We start from the raw sequence: 26,620 nt of genomic DNA, 5'->3' as shown, positions 1-26,620 counted from the left end.
CTTAACTGCTACAGAAACATTCTCGGGAGAAGGATTGTGGCTCCTAAGATTTCTGGGCACAAGACCCCATCCTTCTTAGGGATAGCGACTGGACTGCTGAAGTTAGGGAATTTAATGATTTAAGTCACTGAATGCATTTGAAGAACCTATGGTAACTGTATATGGCCCTCATTACGACCCTGGCGGAAAGTGACTGACCGGACCGCCACAGCGTAAATAGCGTTTCCGCCATTGCAAGAAGGAGCAAAGTGCGGCCCATTCCGACCCATCGGGCACGAGCACCACGGCATGGCGGAAGTGCAAAGTCCGCGATGGCGGAAATGAACCCAAAACGGCCCACACCGCCGCCGTACGGCGCCCTAGGTGCAATACCGCCACCCATCACAGCGGACACCGCAGTGTGCGCCTACCGTAAAGTACGGTGACCGGAAATATACGGAAACGGAAGTTAAAACACGGGCCCGGAACGGGAAACAACCCGCCGTACACCTATAAAACCACTAAAACCACATAACCACTAAAATCACTACCCTGAGACACAACCCAACCCGTCATCCACCCTAGCGAAACCAAGAAAAATGGGAAAAGTAGCGAAGAAAGCGTGCGACCGCAAGCGGCAGGTCCACTTCTCCCGTGAGGAACTCACCGTGCTAACAGAGACCCTCCAGGAGAATGCTGCCGTCGTCTTCTGCACGCAAATGACCAGGACGGCACTCGCAAACAAGAAGGCCATATGGGCTCTGGTGGCACAGCGGGTAAGTGCGGTGGGGACCGCACCCCGCACCCCACAGCAATGCCGTAAGCGATGGGACGACCTGCGGATACGCGTCCGCAGCATACTCTCTGCCAACCGCAACATTGCCACAGCCACCGGGGGAGGGTCGGAATCACCCATCAAGCTGACCCCCTGGGAAGAAATCTGTGCCTCCACCATCGGAATGGAGAGCATAGAGGGAGTCGGAGGGATGGAGAAAGGAGTGCAGACATCCGAAGAATCAGGTAGGTGGCCCAAATAAAACAATGCTAAATCCACAAAGTCCATCCATGTGAAGCACCATGTGTCCCCATAGTGCAACAGAAACACATGTCCAGGAGAACGTCCACACACATCGTCCTGATAGCGCACGTTAAAACCCACAATAAATACATAAATAATTAAAAACCCCTAAAACACGCACTACACGTGCAGCAGGCACACCCTAACTGCAGGCTGCCAAACAACTGCACCCTCACTCCACACACAAATGGAAGCACCTCCAAGGCCCCGACCCAAATCACCCTCAGGTACCACCCCAATGCATGTGATACAATGCCATTCCAATTCCCACAGACCCACCAATAACCCTCGCCCTCCTTTACTCCACCACAGGGTCCGATCCAAACGACGAGCTGCAGGACACCCCTACCAGCACACCTGCAAAGAGGGCCAAGACCAACGGCCAAAGACCCTCCACCTCAGCTGCACGCATCAAGACACGGCAGCAGCACAAATCAGGTGGCAGCACAGAGGAGGGAACATCAACAGGCACCCCAGCAGCCAGCATGCCCACAACACCACCACCACAGGTCCCCCCAACGGATGCCACAGAAGGCACTGCCTCCGGTGGCAGCAGCACCATAGGTGACACCCCATTGATGGCAGCATGCTCCGACACAGAAGACGGGGATGTTGAAGTCAGATCCATCCATGACCTGTCCCAATCCCCCTGTCTGTCCCATCCCGTACTACATGAGGATACCACGCAGGGGCACCCACAAGACGACGACTGGCCATCCCCCACAAGCCCTGTGGCAGGGCAACATGAGGACAACAGCCCCTCTGTGACACCCCCGCAAATGGCCATGGCCCAGCAGAGGCAACAGTCCCTCGACCAGTTAATAGTGCAACAGCAGCAACTGGCCACGCTCCTCAAGGACCATGCCGATGAATGTGGGGGCACTAAGGCAGACATAGAAACATCAACTGAGACACTTAGGGCAGAAATGGAGAGAGGTACAGAGACACTAAGGGCACAAATGGAGAGTAGCACCGAGAGCCTGAGAGTCCAAATGGAGAGAAGCACCGAGAGCCTGAGGGGGGAACTGCATGCGACGTCCAAAGACGTATGTGGTGAACTTGCCGCAGTGCGCCGTGTGCTCACTGAGCTCTCGCAGACCCTTAGGGACATGCATGGACGTGAGCAGGCAGAGACATCATCCGTTGCAAGTTCCGTCCAGGGCAGCCCCCAACGTAGATCTGGGAGGAACCTGCGCTCCACAGGCAGGGGTGCCCCTGATACCCGCAGAGGGGGCTTGCAATAGCGACTGCCCACTGACGATGAGCATCTTTGGACACTGGTGTTGGGGGGGGAGGTGGGAGGGTGGAGGGGGTGCGTTGGGCTCACTTGGGTGGCGGGTCGATAGGGTGTACAACATGATATCACATATGCCATAAAAAGTGCACGATCAACCAATGAGATGTGTGGACATTGATCTTTGTGTACTAGGCCATCATAGGCGTACAGTCCATATTGTGCATGTCCCAGACACACACAGTGCCACGAGTCCCGTGTCCATGTATCAGCCACCAGGCGTGAGTGCTAGAAGCATACATCAATGAGATGCTGACGAATTTCACGGGCCTCCTGTGCCTCGCGGACTCCTTGAGGTGCTGCCACATCCCCACCCTCATCATGACCATCATCAGGTGCTTGCAGTTCTGCGTCAGGGGGCATGGGCACATTTCTACGTACGCACATGTTGTGGAGCATGACACATGCCATCACCATCTTTGCAACCTTCTCATGGCGGTACAGGAGTGCCCCGCCAGACCTGCTGAGGCAGCGGAAACGACCCTTCAGTAGGCCGAATGCCTGTTCAATGACTACACGGGTACGTGAGTGGGCATGGTTGTAGTCCTCCTCATGCTGGTCCCGTGGGTTCCGGACTGGTGTGAGGAGCCATCTCTTCAGTGGATATCCAGCATCACCTGTATGTGGACGAGAAACGTATGATGTGGAATGCCATTGCTACGTACGCACACCCCCCCCCCTTCCTGCCAGGTCATTGCCGAATCACATACCCCACATTATCATGCATGAAATGAGACTCACCGAGTAGCCAGGATCTGTTCCCTGCGTGTCGCTCCATGTAGCGTGGTATCGTAGAGTTCCTCAAGACCATAGAATCATGGGTTGATCCAGGGAATCGGGCACAACAATGTGTAATGATCCTGTTGGAGTCACACACCATTTGTACATTCAGAGAATGAAATTGTTTTCGGTTGCGGTACTGGGCCTCCATGGCATGTGGGACGACCAATTCCACATGGGTGCAGTCGATGGCACCAATGCAACCCGGTATGCCGGCAAGTGCATGGAATCCCACTTTCGTGTTGGTAATTTCCAGCTCCGAGCGTGGTAGGGAGATGTAGTCGTCTGCGTGCTGCAGGAGGGCATCGAGCACTTGCAATAGTGTCCGTGAGAACAGTGGCTGAGAAATGCCATGCAACTGTCCGACTGTGTGCTGGTAGGTGCCTGTGGCCAGGAAGTGGAGTACAGACACCACCTTCAGTAGGGGTGGGATGGCGGTTGGGCTATCTATCATGCTGACAAGGTCAGCCTGTGTCATGTCCACAATGGCGGTTATGGTGTCCCGGTCCAGACGGTAGAGGGTGTGGATCTGCTCATCAGTGAGGTTGAACGGATGTGCTCGGAGGCGTGGGATTGCGGGCTGCCTGCGTGGTGGTAGTGGCTGTGCTGGCGGCCCTTGCTGGCCCTGCCTTGGCCTCCTCCTCCTCCTGCGTCTCCTCCGTGCGGCCGGTTGTAGTTGGTGTTCGTCTTCTTCTTGGAGTTGGAGTACTTGCAGTGCTATCAGGTCCCCCAGGGCCAACATCGCGAGTCCTGCCGGTAGCATTTCGGTGTGGTTGTGGGAGGAGACTGGCTGTGCAATTTATGTGTTTCCAGGCTGAATGGCCTCCACCTGTGGTGATTCATTCCACCTGTGCAAACTGCTCTCCCCTTTGGCCGAGCACGTCCCGCGCACAACGCTGCAATTCGTGGAATGGCATCTTGCTATTGCAATCTTGTATTTGTACCCGATGGCCGTGTAACATTGGTTGATATGTTCATTCTGCTGTGGTCCCATTGTTTCACATACTATCTGTGCAGTCGCGAACAGAGTTGTGAAGGGTCAGTGGAACGTAGTACTCGAGTAACGGTGGGCCCTCATTCATCACTGTACCGAGTTGCAACGACGGGCGGGGCGTCCCATTCGTGGGTGAAGGCAGTTGCCATTTTCACACACAGCCGCACTCGATGGATTAATTAGTGTTTTCAAACGGCCACAGATGCCTCTTCGACGTGATGTTGCAAATGAGGAATTCGAAGGGCGGCGCTTTCGGTTTTCAGCTAGCGGCAAGGAGATGCCCACAGGTCTGACTGCAAATATAACGTTCTATTGTTCAATGTCCTTGGGACAGGGGCCATGGCGAGAATGCTATGATTGATATGAATAGTATGGGATGCGCAATTGCGTAGTGGACGATAAGGCAGGACGTTCCCAAATACATGTTACTTCACTAGACTGGAATTACGGGCTGGGGCACTGTGGATTTTGCAGGCTGCATAACGCACAGACTCAATGGATATTTCTAATGTTATGTGAGTAAATATTCAGGCGTTTTCATTACGGGATGAGGGAATGATGAATGGATGCATGGGCAGGTGATTTGATACAGAGTTTGCCATGTACAGGGCTTCTTGGGATCTGTCCGCCCCCCCTGCGCTATGTGATGCAGGGCTGCCATAGTGGGACCATCGTCTATCTGGCCTTGTTGAGCCCTCCCTGTCTCGACGCGCCTTCAGACACTTGTGTCCATGCACGTTACCAATCCCATCTGAAGGATTCTGTTTTCACAGACGCATGCACAGGTACACTCGTTTGTGATGGTGTTTTCACCTCGATATAGATAGTTATGATTCGCAAGTGGTTTTGGGGTGGTGATGATCCTTTGGAGTGGGCTAGCATGCATATGGCTGTGGATTTAGTGTGATCATTGAAGTGAGTTGTTCGAATGTAGTTCTGATGGCCATTCTATTCTTTTTCTTTTCTTTTGGTTGACAGGTATCTCCTCCCCTTTTGCCACTGCCATCTGTATGCCACTCCTGCAGATGGGTTTTACTCCCGACACCTGCTGCTTCGTGTTAATCAGTGGAGCAGCATTACGATCTTATGGGACGATCGCCAATGGGCCACATGCCCTTACGCAGTACTGGTGGCTCGGAGCAACATTTCGGCCTTTCAGCTGGACTAGTGCCTCCCCATTGGGACGGCCCTGCGGTTCTGTGCGCTTCCATGTTGCCTTTTCGTACGTGAATGTGGCTCTGTGTACCATGAGGGAACAGGGCGTCACACAAGTGGTGGCTGGTCATTTCTTGCGGATGCAGCCCACAATGGTGAAATGTGTTTTGGAGTTCATGGCCTGATGGCTGTATGGGCTTGGTGATATTGATGTGCATTAAAATTCTATTCTGATATGGGCCGTGTAGCGTTCTTCTTTGCAAGTGATGTGGCATATTCCTATTTGGGGAGCGATGTCTTGTGAGGGGATCTGCATTGGGTTCCAGCTTCGGAGTTTTGTTGCGTGGTCCTGTACTGGGCGCGTTTGCCTACGAAGCCCGTGAGGTCAGGGATGGGGGCTGCCAATATGACAGTTTGGATGTTGTCATGCTCAGGGGCAGGGGATTGGGTTTTGTGTGACAGATGCCGGTCAGCCAGGTGGACTGGTGGAATGTTGTGATTTTCTGAATGTTGCTGGTCACAGGTGCCTGTGTTTGCGTGCGTTTCTTGGTGGGGGACTGTGGTCATGTCCATTGGGATGGCTTCTGTATTCGTGCCATATGTGCCCTGCAGCTCCCATTGGCCCCTCTTGAGGTTCATTTGTTCGTTGGCATGCATGGGTGACTTGTGCATTTCACTGGTTGCATGTGGCTTTGTTGCACCTACGGGGAGTTGTACTTTGTGGGCAGGGAGCGGTGTACGGGCAGTCAGTGGGGCCGTTTACGGTTGATTCGCGATGCCGTACTTCTCACCATGGCGGAATGGTGCATTCCGCCATGCTTGATGGCGTTAGGTACATGTCCGCTAGGGTCGGAATTGGCGTACCGTTGCGCCATGGTGGTGTTTACGGTTTGGCATGGCGCGCGCGCGCGTGCTTGGTGCAGTTAGCGTTGGCGTTCACTACGGTGTCGCTAATGGCATCGTACTTTGCGGTGACGGGTCATAGTCGCACCGAGCGCTATTCGATGGCGGTATTGCATTTCCGCCATCGTTTTCCGATTTCCGCCAGGGTCGTAATGAGGGCCAATATGTTTATTATTGGAAAGGCTGCAGTCAAGGGCGTAGTTGTTTGGCGCCTGCAAGGTGTTCAGCGACTGCGGGGATAGAGCTAGTGGTGAGTTTCTCAGCACACCGATAAAGCTATATTGCCATATTGATGAACTGTAGATAGTCGACCTACCCTGCGTGCTGTAAAGAGATGGGTGAACGGAAGGTGACAACACCAGCCTCACCAAGGGAAGGTAATGAGAGTCTGTATGAGCTTTTTAAGCCAATTAAAGATGCAAACCTGCTGATCTCTTAGATACAGGGTCTACTGGAAGGCATAGACAGTCTACCCCAACCCCGGATTACATTGCCGAACGGGGGATGGGCATTCCCAAAGGTGGGAAGCTCGGCAGGTGGGTACCCGATTTGGTGCAGCCATACTGGGTGGCAGACCCTGAGGAACAAACTGGCTGCTGTAATCAGAGTGAAGGAGAGGGGCAGGTGGCTGGGAGCAAATACATCATCCATGTTGCAAACCTGGATGGTGGTACGGGTGGTATTGGCAGGGGTGCAAAAGAGTGCCACCACCAACCAAAAGCCATGTGCTTGGAAAGGAATGGGACTGTGGATGCAGCAGGTGAATTGAGGCCCAGGAAAAATGGGAAAAAAGCTGGCGATAAAACCAAAACATGTTCCCCAATGACCCAAGGTCTGACTATCACACCCCAGGGGCCGGAGTGCATGGAGATGGACAAATATCTGGATCGAGGGGAGGCAGTCGAGGAAGTGGTGATTGCCCCCGGAATTACCCTTAAAAACCAATTTGAAGCCCTAGAAAATGATATCTTAATAGGGGAAAGTGCCCAGGGAAAGAATCAAGGCACAGCAAACAATAACAGCCTATAAACATCAGGGTGTCCAGAACAACTTGGAACTCAAGAAACTACTGCCGAGATACCACCTGTGCGAAACACTGTGGTCACCAGCTCCTGTCCAAATTCCATGTGTGCTTTTGGGGCTACGTCCCTAAGGACCATTCCATTTGAGCTGGAAGGCCTCAAGGTAGCGATCACACAGCTCAGGAGCGAGGTATTCCAATTGATCGATGTAGTCAATGCTCTTAAAACTTTGCCCCAGCTGAAGGACATAAAGAAGGATAATCTCTGATGTAAGAAAATGCATATAGCAAGTGGGAACATGGATACGAGGGGGCAATCTGCAAATAACATGATGGATCCACTGACCAAGGGGCCTGATGGTACCAGGAAATCCTTACCCCCATCGGGTACTGGTAGTTTGTATGGGCCCAAAGTGATCCGGCAACTGGGCATTATGAAAGGTGACCAAGTACCAGCCCCAACCAACTGGAGACACTTGGAAATAGTAGCAAGAGGCCCAGTATGGGTAACTTCTATGCCCTAAGAGAAACAATTGACAGGTTCTCTCGATGTAATCCCCCTGGGAGGCCTGGGAGGAATGGCTCTGGCCAGAAGCACACAGGTCTGCCCAGGAGGCTCCCATAGGGCACATTTCCAACTGAGGCCCCGAGGTTGAATAAGCAGGGGGATCGGAGAGGCACCTTGAGATGTATTTACAAGATAACGTTCCCAGTCTCCGGGTAGGAGTAAATGAGAGTAAAGAAGCCCTTGTGAACAAAGTAACCCATTGGATACGGCACATGAGGGGATGTAGATCCATCATACGGAAGGATATCCTGAAGTGCAAAAGGATGTTAGCACTGAGTGGTTTGGAGGACTATATTCAGGTGACTGTGGCAAGTGGACAACTGGCAGATGGTCTCTTAACATTTGAGTTACGTACCTATCCTCCAGCTGGCTCCAGGATTGTGATAAGAGTGCACCCCCAAGTCAAGACTCCTGCACCAAGATTAGACCAATCACCAGAGCTACAACCCCCTGGATTGAGTCGATGGCCCCTATTGGTAGAGAGGATGATCTTGAGGACATTGATTGATCAGTGGGGTTAAATGTCCCCGTGGAGTCCTCTATTGTACCCATAGGAGCGTTGGGGATTCCCAGGCCTCAAGAAATCTTGTCATAGAATGTGGAAGGTCTCCGCAGGCACCTGCAGGATCCGGGATGGAGGAACTTTATACAGGAGTTTGATGAAGTTGATGTGGTGTGTATGCATGAGACTTGGGAAATGACCATTACTCTGGCACAGGGTTTCGCATCCTTTGGGGACCATACATCTAAGGGTATGATGGGGAGACCGAAGGAAGGGCTGCTAATCTTGCTAGGCCTCTCGTTGGGCCTCAACTTTATTGATAAACCTACTGAGTCTGCAGATCTGCAGTGTCTTCAGGCAACTTGTGGGGACGGGAGACAAATGCTTTTATTTAATGTTTACAACCGACCTTACGTTAATACCCCCATGGAAAGTCTAAACAAAATGTGCCAGACCATTACCAAATATGAATTGTGTAAAGGTTTTAGCCCCCTGGGGTTGGCCATGGGGGATCTGAATTTACAAAATGAACCAATCGAGGAACTAGAGGGGCTCTGGGATGAGTTGGATGTGGCATTGGGTATTCCTGCTGTGGTGTGTGAGAAACCTGCGAGGAAGCACCGGTTGGCAAGTGATGCAGTGCACTTAATCCACGGTGCTAATCTGACAGCTTGTAATGGTCGGTTTATCTTAGACCAGCCTGCTCAGTTTACTTTTGAAGGCCCAATGGGGAGCTCCAGGATTGGTTCCATTTTTGTTAGTGCTGGGGTTTGGGACAGGATTGTAAGCTTGAATGTGCAAAAGCAGGGTGAGAGTGACCATAGCCCTGTTTGCTGTGATATTAAGGGATTGTGCCCAGGAGAGGAAGGGGGTCGGGCAGGGACAGAGAGTGCTCAACTAGCTGTTGACGGCTGAGCTAGGTTAAAGATTAAGTGAACTGCACTGGATTTTGATGCGATCAAACCTGTCCTAGCTATTGTACCTTCTGTGAGAGAAATCTGTGAGGACGAAAGTACCTCTGGGGGCATTATAGATACAGAAGAATGCATTGTTCGTTGTATCTATCCCTTTGTAACTAAGACAGCCAGGAAGGTGTGACAGGAGGCCCTGAAGTCCAAAAGATGGTTTGACCTAGACTGAAAAATGGCTAGGGATTCCTTGATGCACTACTGGAAGGTAAAGGATGAACTGCACTCGACATGCAAAGCGGGTGATACCATTGGGTTCTGGAGGTTACTAAATGGAAGGGGTCTGAATGTGGCAGACCCACTTAGGTGCCCGATCACCCCTGATTCATGGTATGAACACTTCAGGGCCCTGTACCATGATGGTTTGTTAGACAGTGGGGCCATCCAATTTGTCAGAAGCCGCGATATACAGGGTATCAAGGAAGATGCTATTACGCCTAAGGAAGTGGAAGTGGCTATTATGGCACTGGGGCAGAGAAGGCCCCGGGGCCTGATAAAATGGCAATTGACATTTTAAAGGATAAAGTAAGGGTTTGGACTCCTATTTTGTGCCGTTTGTTTAATTCTGTGGTAGTCACTGGCAGCAACCCATCATCTAAGCATGATGCAGACATCGTACCAATCTTTAAGAAGGAACTACAGGCCCATCCCCTTGTTAGACATGGCAGGGAAGATCTATGCCAAAGTCCTCTTGGGACGCTCACAAAAAGGGGCTGATGAGAGGCAAGCCATTAACCATCTCCAGGCAGGTTTTGTAAGGGCATTAGTACAATAGATCAAGGATTTAGACTGAGCATGATCCTGTCAAAATATGTCCTACTCAATAAAACCAGAATATATGCAATATTCGTGGACCTTTGAACTGTGTTCAATTGTGTTCCACAGCAGTTATTGTGGGATGTTTTGGCCAGGAAGGGGGTACCAAGGGAGCTTATAAAAATATATGCGCCTTATATACCGGCAATAAGGGGTTCCATGTCTTTAAAACGACTCCATAAATATCAACATACATTTTAGTGACACCTAAATAACGAAACAAATTCGATTATGTTTTCATTTGGGGGGTTCCACCCAAGACCTCCATTCCCCCCACTTTACTAACCCCTCCACCCTTTTTTATCCCTAACCTCACCCCACCCCTCACATATACTTATATTAAAAATGTCAAAATGTTTTAATTATTCAAGTGTCACTGAAAATGTCGTTATTAATTTTCTGTCATTAACACTGTATGCCCAATAGGGCCACAGTGAGGTGGGGATTGGGAGGGGGCTAAGCAAGTCTTTTCCTGTCGACAAGGGGGTCCGGCAGGGGAGTGCGTTAGCCCCCTTGCGATTCTCCCAATATATTGAAGACATTATTGGGGAACTTGTGGTAGACTGCCTTGATCCCCCTAGGCTTGGCCTGGACATGTTATCTGCTCTGTTTTATGCGGTCGACGCGCTGATCCTGTCGACTACACCAATGGGCCTTAAGAAAAATGTTGCTGTTTTCATGGGGAAGTGCAGATGCCTCAAGTTGGAGATCAACAGCGATAAAACAAAGGCAATGGCCTTCAGGCATAGACTGGCTAGGAGGGTCCTGTTGAGTATCGAGTGCGAAAGTAAGACTCTGGAACAAGTTGCTATGTATGACTACCTGGTTATTCGGTTCTCAAAGAGTGTCCAATGTCTGAACCAGCACTGTAGGGCTGCTGTGTCACTGGATAAGTAATGTGGGGGTTTGCAGAAATGCTTTAGTACCCATGGAAGTGGGGCAATATCGCCTGTCCTGAAACTCTACAGAGCACAGGCTTTGCCGGCATCCCTATATGAAGCAGAGTTGTGGGGTCACCTAAAGGCTGCACCCCTCAATGTCTCTGAGAATGATTTTCTTAGGACGATCCTGATGAAACCAAGCCCCCCCCCCTCACTAGTCTTCAGATGGAGTGCAATTGGCCCGCTATTGCAGGGGTCCTGGCCATAAAACCAGTGTTGTACTGGGTCAGGTGGTGGTCAAAGGAACATCTAGCACCCTACCACCAGGCTTTAACTAACCTTCTAACCCTGAGGGGGCCTTGTTCCCTTCCCTGGTTTAGGTTTGTCCACCTAGAGCCGGGTTTGATTGTGCTGTGGGAGTGACCCCAGAGCATAACAGCAGGATCCAAGATGGCGGTGAAGCGAGCTTATCAAGAAATGGTGCTAAACCAGATGATGCAGGATTGCATGGTTCTGAGCACAGGACAAATGTATTTGTCACATAAATGGTCACATAGTTTTGAGGAGTATCTCGATAATGTCAGCCCAGGGTAGGCCCACTCACTGTATATAGATCTGCACATTAACATCTTGAAGGTAGCTTCCTTCACTGCTGGATGGAACGAGAGGAACAGCACAGAATGTATAGCTTGTGGGGCGGCCAACAAATCGATTAGGCACTTTGTGCTGTTTTGCAGTTGATTTAGTGATCTGAGACGGCTGTATTTGGTATAGTTGTTTAAACTCAGGAATGTGCGGTGGCCTCAAGAAGCCATGGAACTTTGCTTAAATGCCAAGGACCAGGTTGCAGTGTTTGTGGTATCTAAGTGTATATACCGAGCCTGGCTACTAAGATCAAAGTATTCGGAACCCTGTGGCTGTGTGCAGGATATTCTGACAGCTTTGTGGTTGGAGCATTGGGGCATGTTTAGCAAATACCAACAATGTTATGGTGGGTTTCAAAGTCTTGGAGAAAATAAATGTCCACCTGAAATGTTAAAGTAGAATAAATCCTTTGAGCCAAGTCACATATGCCACAGCACCACCCAGCAGCCAACACTGAAGTTCACCTCCAAAACCTTCCCCTGAAACAAGAACCATGTGATCTACTGAACAACCCCTGGAGATTCCTAGTGCTGAAAAGAGATTTGGGTAGATTCAGACTATACGAAAAGGTAACCACCCCCAAACTCACTTGGAGATTTGTAAACAGCACTGAGCCACTTTTCCAAATGTTAACACAAACCTTGACTGGGGTCACTTGCACTCAAACGAGTAGTAACCCAATTTTTAGCTATATGTGAGAAAGGCGCATTTCCAGTAGGAATTCACAAACATGAGTAATTTTTAAGTCATTTATATATATTCTGGATACCTTGTTTGGATTGAGGTGGCGGAAAATGTTAGTAACCAGTGATCTACTGTATTATCCTTTCTGCATTCCTGGGAGGAATTATGCTGGCAAGAAGGACTCTGTTTCACAGACTGGGGATCTACTGCATTGATGAAAAAGAGGTCAAGGGAGCACTTGGCATTTTGAATGATCCATTAGCAGAAGTCAGGGTCTTTGCTATTTTGTAAGAGTGCCTGACCGTGTTTGTAAATGAGACGCTGAGTAAGGATATCACTGCATACTGACATTAGCCGGGTGGATTGTTGCACGTACTGAGTTGGTGCGCCCCGTGGTATTATTGTGACAAGGTATGTAGTGTGACTGCACAAGGAAAACCTGGACACTTTCAAAACCGCAAATTAGATTATCTCAGAAAAGAAGGGAATAGAGTTGGAACATAGCGCCCGCTCCCATACCTTGCCATTGCTTGTAATTTGCAGGCTATGCCAGAGGCGGTCAGCCACGTTGATGCTGGAGGGAAACTGAAGGAGGAGTGATCCAGAGCCATGGTTAACTGTCAAAGAGGGAGCTCCGTTCTTCAGTTCTGAAAAGAGATAAAAGGAAATGGCTAACCAGTTCATTTGCCATGGTATAGTCAATGATGCCAGTTATGGTCTAATTGTGACAGCACTGAAAGAAACATCTTTGATATAACTGTAGGTCACGTGATCTATGGTCAGAAATAATCGAAATTCTCTTTAATACCCAGTAAATATGACTCAAAGAGGACCTGGACATGTCCTGGACATGTGTACCGGCTCCTGAGATGAAGGGGCTTCTAATGCTCATTCAATGCACGACCTTAACTCCTGGACAGTGCTCATGCTCATATAGTGGCGAGATCTTGGCGATATATATTAAACAGCTGGTGCTATTGTGCAACCTTCAGAATTGTAAATGTTCTTCGACTTTTTTCAGATTGTGCCACCCCCGAACGGGCACGTTGCTCTTATATGGCATGTAGTGCCTTATAAATCATATTCGCAAATGGAGGGATTGTAGGGTTAAGATCAATTGCATCAACAACATCCTTTCACTTAAGCACTGTCTGCCCCTCATCCAAGCCTGGATGTGAAGCACCTACCTTAAACTGAACCCTACAAAGAGCGAAATCATCGTCCTTTGAAACCCCACAACACATGCCCAAGTCCAGAAGGGGCTGACTGACATGAGGCTCAACTCCAACCCAGTGCAACATCTCTTGGCTTTCCTAGTGGCTGTGATCTCTGTGTGAAACACACATTAGCAAGGAGATCCCAGCAGCATGGTAGCAGCTTGCACTTCTCTGCAAAGACAAGCCTTTCATCTCTGCCCCAGGTTTCAGAACAGTTGTCCAATCCCTGGTCAGCTCCCACCCAGTGCAACATCTCTTGGCTTTCCTATTGGCTATGGTCTCTGTGTGAAACACACATTAGCAAGGAGATCCCAGCAGCATGGTAGCAGCTTGCACTTCTCTGCAAAGACAAGCCTTTCATCTCTGCCCCAGGTTTCAGAAGAGTTGTCCTATCCCTGGTCAGCTCCCAGCTAGTGCAACATCTCTTGGCTTTCCTATTGGCTGTGATCTCTGTGTGAAACACACATTAGCAAGGAGATCCCAGCAGCATGGTAGCAGCTTGCACTTCTCTGCAAAGACAAGCCTTTCATCTCTGCCGCAGGTTTCAGAACAGTGGTCCTATACCTGGTCATCTCCCACCCAGTGCAACATCTCTTGGCTTTCCTATTGGCTGTGGTCTCTATGTGAAACACACATTAGCAAGGAGATCCCAGCAGCATGGTACCAGCTTGCACTTCTCTGCAGAGACACGCCTTTCATCGCTGCCCAAGGTTTCTGAGCAGTTGTCCTAGCTCTAGTCATCTCCCACCTGGACAGTGGGAAGGCCCGACTCGCAGGAGTCCCAGATGTCCCCTTGGCCCCTCTGAAAGCAGTCCAGGTGGCTGCAACATGCTTCACCACATGACTAGGAAAATGCATCCATGTCACCCTCATCCTCAGGCAGCTTTACTGGCTACCCTTCAAGCATACATCATGCTCAAAGCTACCTGCATCCCCTGTAAAGCAGTCACAACCAAACCACCACTCTACATGGCCAAGAACTCAACCTGTCTGGAGGCCAGCGCACCACGAGAAGCCACAGTATTGCCGGGCTGGAGACAAGGAACTTCAAGAGAGAACAGTAAACAAACCTTTTCATGTTCTTCACCCTGTTTCTGGAACACAACCCATGTAGGACTGGCCCCCTCAAACCTCCACTCGAGCAAGGACCTGATGACCCTATTCTTCTAAGAACATCTCGCCATTAGCAAATCGCTCCACTCAACCCTATTTCACCCCCTTGAGAGTCCCCCACTCTCTGCTCATCCTACCCATCTCAGCTCCTCTGCTTGCCCTGCACCCTACTTGTAACCCCCTGGGCATGTCTCTTTTGTACAGCACCCTGTGACATCCCAGCTAGGTCTGTACTTCATAAATCCCACACATAAATGAATGAGAATTGCTGCAAACCTGTCATATGTACAGGCGGTGATCTGCCTAATGGCTTATGAGGAGCGCATCGTGCAATGAAAGCGACACCTTCGCCATATTGTCATGTCACCCTCTATTTAGAGAACTCTGCAGTTCTGAGGCAAAGTATGGGAACTCCAAAGGCCTGATACATTTTGTCTGCAGCAGAAATGCTGAGTTTGAGTTCACATATAAACATTGGTGGCCCATATATGCAAACCTAAACAACTTCTATTTAACACTTGAAATATAGGTATTACCCAAATTGTTCGTTTACAATTGTTTGAATGAACAATTGACCGAATTTAAAGGGTCACAATTGACATTTTCACAATTGACCGTATATATATATATATATATATATATATATATATATATATATATATATATATATATATATATGATACATTACTCACCGTAATCGTATTTCTGATGCTTGTATCTGCTTAGATTCACATGCTGTGCATAGGCCGACATCTAGTGGAAGCTGCGGAGTATTACAGTTTGTTTTTCGAAACTCGAAAATGGGCGTCGACACAGGCGTGCCAGTAATACTATCCCTAGTGTGACGTCCACTGTACCCAAGATCCCTCACGCGTCTGGGATCCTCAGATTGTATTTTTTCTGACATGAGGAAGCATGAGGAGTAGCGTGAGTACAGATAATCCAAGCAGATAGACAGAAAGGTAAGACTACAAGCAATCATGCGCCTTCTCTCGGAGGGGAGGAAGGGTGGGTCGCATGTGAATCTAAGCAGATACAAGCATCAGAAATACGATTACGGTGAGTAATGTATCCCTTATGAGGCTTGTGGAATCTGCTTAGATCACATGCTGTGCATAGATTAGCGAGCAGTACCCGAAGAAGGAGGTGGGATGTGAGAAGGGTCATGAGCAAACAGGTGTCTCAGAACCGCTTGTCCCACTTGTGTATCTGTCTTGGAATGAGTGTCAATGCAGTAATGCTGAGTAAAAGTGTGAATAGAGCTCCAAGTAGCTGCTTTGCAAATGGTGTCGAGGGGAACATTTGCAATGAAAGCCAGAGTGGCCCCAATGCCTCTAGTAGAATGGGCCCTTGGCGTAAAAGGCAGAGTTTTTTCAGAAAGAGAGTAACACAGCTGTATACAGTTGATAATCCACTTCGAGATCGCGCCTTTAGAGACCCGATCCCACTCTCTGCCTGTAGCTACGGAGACAAACAGTTGATCTGTTTTCCTTAGCGGTCTGGTTTTATTTACATAGTAGAGGACCGCCCTACGCACATCAAGGGTGTGTAGTTTCACCTCAGCTGAGCTTTGCGGGTTCTGGAAGAAAGCCGGAAGCTCGATGGACTGGTTTACATGGAATTTAGATATAAATTTAGGTGAAAACCTAGGGTGTGTGCGTAAAACCAGTTTGTCTTTGTGGATAGTAAAGAAAGGATCTTGCACTGACAGAGCCTGAATTTCACTGACCCTTCTTATAGAGGTAATGGCTACTAAGAAGGCCGTTTTATAAGTCAGGTGTTTGAGACTACTTTTATGCATGGGTTCGAAAGGGGGGCCCATGAGCTTAGCTAGCACCACATTGAGGTCCCATCCTGGCGGTGGGTTCGAAATAGGAGGGTGAAGTCTCTTTACTCCTTCCATGAAGGCTTTAACTACTGGTACTTTCCACCACGATACCTTGTTATGGGATGTGGTGTAAGCCGAGAGGGCTGCCAGGTGTACTTTCAGAGAGTTAAAAACCAAACCTGCGTCTAGCAGGTGGAGCATGTATGTTACAATGTTGGAAGGAGTGCAATCAACTGGGTTGATTTGTTTATTCTGGCACCAAATAACGAATCTCTTCCACTTGTCAAAGTAACAGTGCCTTGTGTTTGGTTTCCTGGATTCTTTTAGGATGTCCATACACCTCTGTGGTAAATTGAGATGCCCAAACTCTATGACCTCAGGAGCCATGCTGCCAGGTTCATTGAGTTGGGGTCCTGGTGCACTGTTTGACCTTGTTGCTGGGACAGTAGGTTGTACCAGGCTGGGAGTTTGATGGGCTCGCACACCGCCATCCTGCGTAGGTGTGGAAACCATGGTTGTCTCGCCCACATGGGAGCAACTAGGATGAGCGTCATCGATTCCTTGTTCATCTTGTACACCACTTTCCTGATGAGAGGAGTTGGTGGAAAAGCGTACGCAAACATCCCTGACCAGTTCATCCACAGGGCGTTCCCTTGGGAGTCTGGCTGGGGGAACCTGGATGCAAATCCTCGGCATTGTTTGTTTTCGCTTGTGGCGAATAGGTCTATAGTGGGGAAACCCCACTGAGAGAAGAGATCTTCTACGATATCTCTGTGAAGGACCCATTCGTGTTCTTCTGGGAGGGAGTCTCTGCTTAGGGCATCCGCTAGGGAATTGAGCTCCCCTGGAACATGTTGTGATGACAGGAAGATGTTCCGTCTGAGTGCCCATATCCAGATTTTCTGGGCAAGCTTGGACAGATTTGGCGAACGAGTCCCTCCTTGTTTGTTCAGATAGAACATGGCTGTCGTGCTGTCCGTCCGGATCTGCACCGACAAGTTTAGCAGATGGGGCTCGAACGCTTGAAGCGCTCGGAATACTGCCAGAAGCTCTAGCAGGTTGATGTGGTTCTTGGCTACTGAGTGAGACCAGAGACCCTGAGCTGTGTGGTGGAGATGGTGAGCTCCCCACCCAGTCAGGCATGCATCTGTAGTCACCACTGCCTGTACTTCGGGATCGTAAAAGGGTTTTCCCCTTGCAAGATTCTCTCTTGTCCACCAGTGTAAGCTCTGTACGAGTGTTGGCGAAACGACCACTAGATCGTCCCACTGACCACTTGCCTGAGACCACTGTTTCGCCAACCATTCTTGCATGGGACGCATGCGCAGACGCGCGTGGGGGACCAGGTAAATGCATGACGCCATCATGCCCAGTAACCGCATTGCTTTGCGTACCGTTATTTGTTGACCTGACTGATAATGTGGAATTTGCAGTAGTATATTCCGAATTCTCTCTTCCGAAGGGAAGGTCAACCCTTTTTGAGTATCTAGGGTTGCTCCTAGGAATTGTTTTGAGGTGCTTGGCACCAGACTTGACTTCTTCTCATTGATAGAGAAGCCTAATTCGTGGAGGAGGTCGATAGTCCTCTGAATGTTTGACCTGCAAATTCCTGGGGTTTCCCCCGTTATGAGCCAGTCGTCCAGATAAGGGTACACTGGGATTGCCTCCCTGCGTAGGTGTGCAGCTGCCACCGCCAGTACCTTGGTGAATACCCTTGGTGCTGAAGCTATCCCGAAGGGCAGTACCTTGAATTGGTAGTGGCGACTGTCCACTTTGAAGCGCAAGTATTTTCTGTGAGCTGGGAGCATGGAAATATGAAAATAAGCATCTTTCATATCCAAGGTTGCCATGTAATCCCCCTTTTTTAGGAGGGGGATTACCTCTTGTAGCGTGGTCATACGGAATTTTTGGGGCTTGACATACTTGTTGGCAGGCCGTAAGTCCAATACTGGACGCATTGTCAAATCTTTCTTTGGCACAAGGAAGTAAGTTGAATAGATACCCTTGTTTACCTGGTGTCCTGGGACGAGTTCTATCGCGTCCTTTTCTAGCAGAATGGCGATCTCCTCGAGAAGGATCTTCTGATGTTCTAAGGAGTGTATTCTTTGTCGTGGAGGGTGGTTCCGGGGACGCTGCAGTAATTCTATACAATATCCTGTGGACACTGTTGACAGCACCCATCTGTCTGAGGTGATCCCTTCCCAAGCCTGGGTGAAGTTGGAAATGCGTCCCCCTACTGGGGTTGCGTGAGAAGGGACCCTGAACTGAGCGTCACTGCTTTGGTGGAGGCGTGCCACCTCCCTTGTTGGGGCTGCCTCTGCCTCTTCCACGACCTCTCTTGTTACCCCTGCCGTAACTTTGGGTAGACTGCTGGTTGTTGTTCCATTGTGTACCCTGTCCTTGGGCATAGTTGCCTCTTTGTGAATTTTGGCCGCGTGGGCGACGAAAATTACTGTTCCCCCTCTGGTTAGGGGGTTTGTTGGTAAGCTGGCCAAGGGATTTGAGAGTCTCGTACTCGTCCTTGGCATTTTTAAGTGCGTCTTCGACCGCTTTCCCAAACAATAGATCGGGTTCCACCGGCTTGTCTATTAATGAAGCCTGGGTTTCTGTTTTGAACCCCGACTGCCGTAACCACGCATGTCTTTTGATAACAGTACCTTCTGCTATCAATCTTCCTGCGTTGTCCGCGGCGTCGAAAGTTGCTTTTAATATGCAACCAGACACGGCTCTCCCTTCTGCCGAGATCCGAGCCAACTGGCCCTTTAACGGTTCAGGAGCAGAGGCTATGAGCGCCGCGACCTCTTCCCATTGATGGCAGTTGTAACTTGCCAACAGGGTGGTGGAGTTTGCAATCCTTGCTTGGTAGGCGGACGTTGAGGCTACCTTCCTGCCAAACCCGTACAGTCTTTTGCTCTCCTTGTCGGGAGGAGCTTCTGACGACGATAAGGGTGTCCCAGCCCTCTTCCGAGTGTTGGTAACCACTAGGGAGTCTGGTTTAAGATGTCCTCTTATATAAAGAGGGTCAGACTGGGCTGCCCGAAAAAGTTTTTCGACTCTGGGGTTGACGGCTCTGGTGAGGTTAGGATTCACCAGGGATGGATCTATTCTACGTTGGATGGATTTAAGGATAGGGATGGTCTGAGCGACCGGCCTCCTCTCTCCCACCAACTCTTCTGCGAAGTCCCTTTCCTCCTGTACACCGTGGGTGTCGATGTGAAAATGTTCTGCTGCACGAGCGAGAACTTCATTAAGGAGGGGCTGGTTATCAACTGGCGAGTCGGTAACTGGGGCTTCGCTCTCTACCGGGGAATCTACTCTGTAAATTTCCTGTTCATCTTCTACCTCCTCCAGGTCCTCATCATCCGCATAGTATTCAGTCCCGGTTTGTTCCTCCATAATTGTAAACTCCTGGTCCCCTTCAGGGAAAGGCTGTCCTTGGTAACTGGGGTGTGGAGTAGAGTATGGAGTAGAGTAAGGCTGCACCTCGAAGGGTTCAGGTCTTTCGAACTGGGCCTTTTTACTTAGGGGGATAGGATCAGAGGAGCCTGAGGGTGTGGCCCCTTGAGGGTCATACGAAAGGAAATGTTCTGGGTTTTTGTCATAAAGATCAGCTAAGGAAGACATCCTTGACATGATCCTGTCTATGTCTTCACTGGACCATTCTTTGGAACAGGGTATGACTTTAGTAGGCAACTTAGAGGACTTATCAAGGGTACCCTTGCTGGATGATGATGTCCCAGTAGATTTATGTTTGTCTGACTGCTTAGGGAGGAAGGATGGTCTTACAGGAGTGGAAGGCTGTGCTTTCCGCTGTTTCCCCCCCTCCCCGTGCGTGGAAAAATGTTTTCCCTGCCCCTTGGAGGCCCCAGAGGCTTTCGACGCCTGGCGTCGAGGGTCTGGAGAGGTATCTTGTTTCGAGCGTGGGGCCTCGCTGGTGTTAACTGCGGCCTCGGTCTCCTGGAGCGCGGCCTGGGGGTGGAAGTCGTCTTCGTCTTCCGACGATCGAACTTCCGTTAATCTAGGGAGCGAGGCACTCTTGGCAAGAGTGGATGATTGCCTTGCGTCATGAGGCGATCTCGATCGAGAGCGCCCAGAGGACACCGAGTCGGACCGTTCTATCTGTGCCTCTTTCCGAGAAGTCGACGTCGTCGAGGTTCGGTTGGACTTAGTGTGCTTAGTGTGTGTAGGGTGTGTAGCGCTTGCGTCGCCGGGGGTCTTCCCCATAGCCGCCCTGCCGGACAACCTTCCGAGGTCGGTGACCTGCGCTCAGCAGTCTTTCGACGCCGTAATGCCCTCGCCGTCCGAAAGTACGGCGTCGCTGCCATCGCTGAAGGCGCCCTCCGCTGCCATGGCCGCCTGCCTGGCGTGGTGGGCCCAATGCTTTGTCGAACGGTCCTTAAGTGTCTTAGGCTTAAACCTACTACACGCTCTGCAGTTCGCTTCGGGGTGGTCCCTCGGCAAGCAGAGATTGCACGTGGCGTGCCTGTCGACCCAAGGGTATTTGCGGTTGCACTTGGGGCAGAATTGGAAAGGGGTACCCTCCATACGCACCTTGAGGCAGCGGGCTGGTAAGTGTAGGAAATATATAAGGTGTACCTATATACCAAGAGTGAAGAGTATGTACCACCCCCCACTCTCCCTACTTGCAGGGCCGAGGCCAGCGGCCTACTAGGCCCGGGCCGAGGCCAGCGGCCTTCCTAGGCCCAGATCCGTCGTGCAGTAGCCGACGGTCGATGTCTTCTCCAGCCGTCGTCGAGTGTCGAGGGTCGACGTTGGGGTGGGGAAGGATGTCAACAAATAATTTTAAACTTCTATAATTAGTAAAAGTATGGCTAAGGCCAGGGGACTCCGCAAGATGCTTCTGACCTGTATGGCGGAAAAAAACAATCTGAGGATCCCAGACGCGTGAGGGATCTTGGGTACAGTGGACGTCACACTAGGGATAGTATTACTGGCACGCCTGTGTCGACGCCCATTTTCGAGTTTCGAAAAACAAACTGTAATACTCCGCAGCTTCCACTAGATGTCGGCCTATGCACAGCATGTGATCTAAGCAGATTCCACAAGCCTCAGAAATATATATATCGGTTTGGTAATGTATATATATATAGGGGTTTTGGGGGGGTTTGGCGTTGGGTGGGGCGTTGTGGGGGGTTTCCACCCACATATATGTTACAATTGACCTTCACAATTCGGTCAATTGTGAAAAGGTCAATTGTAATTCGAACAGTTGTAAAACGAACAATTCGTATACAACCGAAATATATACATGATGCCTAGTAAAGTGACCATATGTGCAAGGTAGGTTATGCATTATATCTATATATATATATCATATATATCATGTATGTGACCTGTATGTATTTATCGTATGTGTAGTTTCAATGGTAGAGCATGTCAGATTGTTCAGCTGACAAGCGCTATGAAAGAATAACTGTCTGAAATACAAGCTCCCAGCTCTGCTGAGTCCCATTCCCCCGCCCCGCACTCCTGGAATATACTGGCACATGAGAACGTGATGATGTTACACACTCCTGAGAGCAGGCAGCGAACACCATCTTGCCCCCTCTCCCTCAATGCAGTGCTTTCGACCCAGCCAAATCGGTCCACAAGTGCACAAATGGCCATAAAAGACACATATACTTGTACATGTGCAACCGTTGCAAGCCAATCGATAAGCTCCTTCCACAGAGTTTTTACCTGAATACACACTATGGGCCCAATTCATGGAATGGTTTGCACGGTTCAAAGTGACTTTGCACTGCTGACACAAACCCCGATTCATGGAACAGTGCAAAGTGTATTTTTGCTGTGCAAAGTCGCTTTTCACTGACTTTGCACTGTAAAAATACCATGAATCGGGTTTGTGTCGGCAGTGCAAAGTCACTTTTCGGCTGTGACCAGTTTTTCAGATTCTGTGATTCTGTGTTTTCTAAAATAACCTTACAGTCCTTCATTGGTAAGGACCATTTTATGGTAGTGCTTATTGTGTGCACTGCTGATGTTTAACACAAGAGAGCATGGATGGATCATCATGTTATTATCACGTATTTAAAACCACCAAACCTCTTTTAAATGCATTGTATTAAACTGCGTAAAATATTTTCTCAACACATTACAAGCTGGACATCATTATAAATATATCAACAACTGAAAGATCTTTCACAGAAGAATAAACACGAGACCAAGATTTGGAAGGGGTGACACTGTGGCCATGTATAATGAAGATTAAAATACTCCCTATGGACATAAGAAGGATACTGCATGTCACCTCGCCGTTCTGTGACCTTATAACGGAACTCTGCCTTTGGCCTCCTCTATATCAAACTACTCAGTGACTTGAACCTCTCCCATGTACATCACATTCCCATACACAACCTATATGTCCAGTATTACAGGTCATCTTCCCGAGCCTTGAGTAGATTGCGGTTAAGGCAGGGACATTTGAGAGGGTTTTTGACCTCACGTCAGATTCCAGTGCATGCAGCTGTTGGCTGTTGTACATACGGTGTATGAGGCTGTTGGCTGTAGTACATGCGGTGTATGAGGCTGTTGGCTGTAGTACATGCGGTGCATGGGGCTGTTGGTTGTAGTACATGCAGTGCATGGGGCTGGTGGCTGTAGTACATGAGGTGCATGGGGCTGTTGGCTGTAGTAAATGCGGTGCATGGGGCTGTTGGCTGTAGTACATGCGGTGCATTTGGCTGGTGGCTGTAGTACATGCGGGGCATATGGCTGTTGGCTGTAGTACATACGGTGTATGAGGCTGTTGGCTGTAGTACATGCGGTGCATGGGGCTGTTGGCTGTAGTACATGCGGTGCACGTGGCTGGTGGCTGTAGTACATGCGGGGCATATGGCTGTTGGCTGTAGTACATACGGTGTATGAGGCTGTTGGCTGCAGTACATGCGGTGCATGGGGCTGTTGGCTGTAGTACATGCGGTGCATGTGGCTGGTAGCTGTAGTACATGCGGGGCATAGGGCTGTTGGCTGTAGTACATACGGTGTATGAGGCTGTTGGCTGTAGTACATGCGGTGCATGGGCTGTTGGCTGTACTACATATATTTTATTTTATTTTAGTATTTGTAGAGCGCGCTGCAACCCGTGGGCATAGAGGTGCTGAGAAGAATACATATGCAGGCTTGCTTGAGGGTTACAAGATAGCGGCCCAGTACAGTTGATAGAACAGTTACATGCGGGGCATATGGCTGTTTGCTGTAGTACATGCGGGGCATGAGGCTATTGGCTGTAGTACATGCGGTGCATGGGGCTGTTGGCTGTAGTACATGCAGTGCATGTGGCTGATGGCTTTAGTACATGCGGGGCATATGGCTGTTGGCTGTAGTACATACGGTGTATGAGGCTGTTGCCTGTAGTACATGCGGTGCATGGGCTGTTGGCTGTAGTACATGCGGGGCATGGGGCTGTTGGCTGTAGTACATGCGGGGCATATGGCTGTTGGCTGTAGTACATACGGTGTATGAGGCTGTTGGCTGTAGTACATGCGGTGCATGGGGCTGTTGGCTGTAGTACATGCGGTGCATGTGGCTGGTGGCTGTAGTACATGCGGGGCATATGGCTGTTGGCTGTAGTACATACGGTGTATGAGGCTGTTGGCTGTAGTACATGTGGTGCATGGGCTGTTGGCTGTATTACATATATTTTATTTTATTTTAGTATTTGTATAGCGCGCTGCAACCCGTGGGCATAAAGGCGCTGAGAAGATTACATATGAAGGCTTGCTTGAGGGTTACAAGATAGCGGCCCAGTACAGTTGATAGAACAGTTACATGCGGGGCATATGGCTGTTTGCTGTAGTACATGCGGGGCATGGGGCTGTTGGCTGTAGTACATGCGGTGCATGGGGCTGTTGGCTGTAGTACATGTGGTGCATGTGGCTGATGGCTGTAGTACATGCGGGGCATATGGCTGTTGGCTGTAGTACATACAGTGTATGAGGCGGTTGGCTGTAGTACATGAGGTGCATGGGGCTGTTGGCTGTAGTAAATGCGGTGCATGGGGCTGTTGGCTGTAGTACATGCGGTGCATTTGGCTGGTGGCTGTAGTACATGCGGGGCATATGGCTGTTGGCTGTAGTACATACGGTGTATGAGGCTGTTGGCTGTAGTACATGCAGTGCATGGGGCTGTTGGCTGTAGTACATGCGGTGCACGTGGCTGGTGGCTGTAGTACATGCGGGGCATTTGGCTGTTGGCTGTAGTACATACAGTGTATGAGGCTGTTGGCTGCAGTACACGCGGTGCATGGGGCTGTTGGCTGTAGTACATGAGGTGCATGTGGCTGGTAGCTGTAGTACATGCAGGGCATAGGGCTGTTGGCTGTAGTACATACGGTGTATGAGGCTGTTGGCTGTAGTACATGCGGTGCATGGGCTGTTGGCTGTAGTACATATATTTTATTTTATTTTAGTATTTGTAGAGCGCGCTGCAACCCGTGGGCATAGAGGTGCTGAGAAGAATACATATGCAGGCTTGCTTGAGGGTTACAAGATAGCGGCCCAGTACAGTTGATAGAACAGTTACATGCGGGGCATATGGCTGTTTGCTGTAGTACATGCGGGGCATGGGGCTGTTGGCTGTAGTACATGCGGTGCATGGGGCTGTTGGCTGTAGTACATGCAGTGCATGTGGCTGATGGCTGTAGTACATGCGGGGCATATGGCTGTTGGCTGTAGTACATTCGGTGTATGAGGCTGTTGGCTGTAGTACATGCGGTGCATGGGCTGTTGGCTGTAGTACATGCGGGGCATGGGGCTGTTGGTTGTAGTACATGCGGGGCATTTGGCTGTTGGCTGTAGTACATACGGTGTATGAGGCTGTTGGCTGTAGTACATGCGGTGCATGGGGCTGTTGGCTGTAGTACATGCGGGGCATATGGCTGTTGGCTGTAGTACATACGGTGTATGAGGCTGTTGGCTGTAGTACATGCGGTGCATGGGCTGTTGGCTGTAGTACATGCGGGGCATATGGCTGTTGGCTGTAGTACATACGGTGTATGAGGCTGTTGGCTGTAGTACATGCGGTGCATGGGCTGTTGGCTGTAGTACATGCGGGGCATATGGCTGTTGGCTGTAGTACATACAGTGTATGAGGCTGTTGGCTGTAGTACATGCGGTGCATGGGCTGTTGGCTGTAGTACATATATTTTATTTTATTTTAGTATTTGTAGAGCGCGCTGCAACCCGTGGGCATAAAGGCGCTGAGAAGATTACATATGAAGGCTTGCTTGAGGGTTACAAGATAGCGGCCCAGTACAGTTGATAGAACAGTTACATGCGGGGCATATGGCTGTTGGCTGTAGTACATACGGTGTATGAGGCTGTTGGCTGTAGTACATGCGGTGCATGGGCTGTTGGCTGTAGTACATGCGGGGCATGGGGCTGTTGGCTGTAGTACATGCGGGGCATGGGGCTGTTGGCTGTAGTACATGCGGTGCATGGGGCTGTTGGATGACCTGTCTGGAATAGGGCGGAACCAAGTCATGATTTGATTTGAAGACCTGGGTAAGAAATGTCTAAATAGCGCTATTTATTATAGTTTACACTTGTATATCGTTTTCAAAACGTTCTTCAATGCACAGCAACCCTCACAGAAGCATTTAAAGCAACACAACCATATAGTTCAGAAAGGTTCATCAGTAGATTTGAGAGGTACATAGCATCTCTAACTTTCTCCCTCGTTCTTTCTCTTTCTCTCTCTCGCTCTCTCTCTTAAATATTTCTCTCTCGCTCTCTTTCTCTCACTCCCCCCCACTCTCTCGATTAAAAGGTGGATTCCTTTTCACAGGCTAACAGGCCTTACGTTGGGGCGGAAGGCCAGCGCTAACCAGTCGAAGGAAGGCAAGGTTAGTCCTCCTTCCGGTGTCTGTGACGTTAACCTCAGGAATCTAACTCTGGGGTCTTTCCAGCTCATACAAGCTGTGTTAACATGCCATCAAATACTTGTATCCAGCTTTTCTTAACTACGCATGTCATATGTTGAAAAATGTAGAGAAACTGGGTTAGTATAATTTATCCCTTTCAATCGAAAACCAGCCCTCCAGGTACAAGAGATTTTTTTACAGAATCAGATCTGTGTTTTTAACTTTTAGTACTGATTGTGATATGATATGATATGGCGTTTATAACGCGCCTACACACACGTGTTTCAAGGCGCGATATGGCAAAGGGGGGG

The 26,620-nt window shown here is 49.6% G+C and overlaps 1 protein-coding gene across 1 annotated transcript in view; it reads right to left on the bottom strand.

The window, feature by feature from the left end:
* Positions 1-26,620, bottom strand: part of LOC138497739 (neural-cadherin-like) — a 609,504-nt gene that overhangs the window by 117,497 nt on the left and 465,387 nt on the right. Inside the window, exon 24 of the mRNA XM_069621376.1 lies at positions 12,788-12,915. Coding sequence (XP_069477477.1) covers positions 12,788-12,915 — 128 coding nt within the window. The remainder of the gene's footprint in view (positions 1-12,787; positions 12,916-26,620) is intronic.

Source organism: Ambystoma mexicanum, chromosome 5q (genome assembly GCF_040938575.1).
Source record: "Ambystoma mexicanum isolate Mex_15411 chromosome 5q, UKY_AmexF1_1, whole genome shotgun sequence".
NCBI lineage: Eukaryota > Metazoa > Chordata > Amphibia > Caudata > Ambystomatidae > Ambystoma > Ambystoma mexicanum.
The sequence above is the reverse complement of the archived record's forward strand: the minus strand, read 5'-3'. Positions and strand labels throughout refer to the sequence as shown.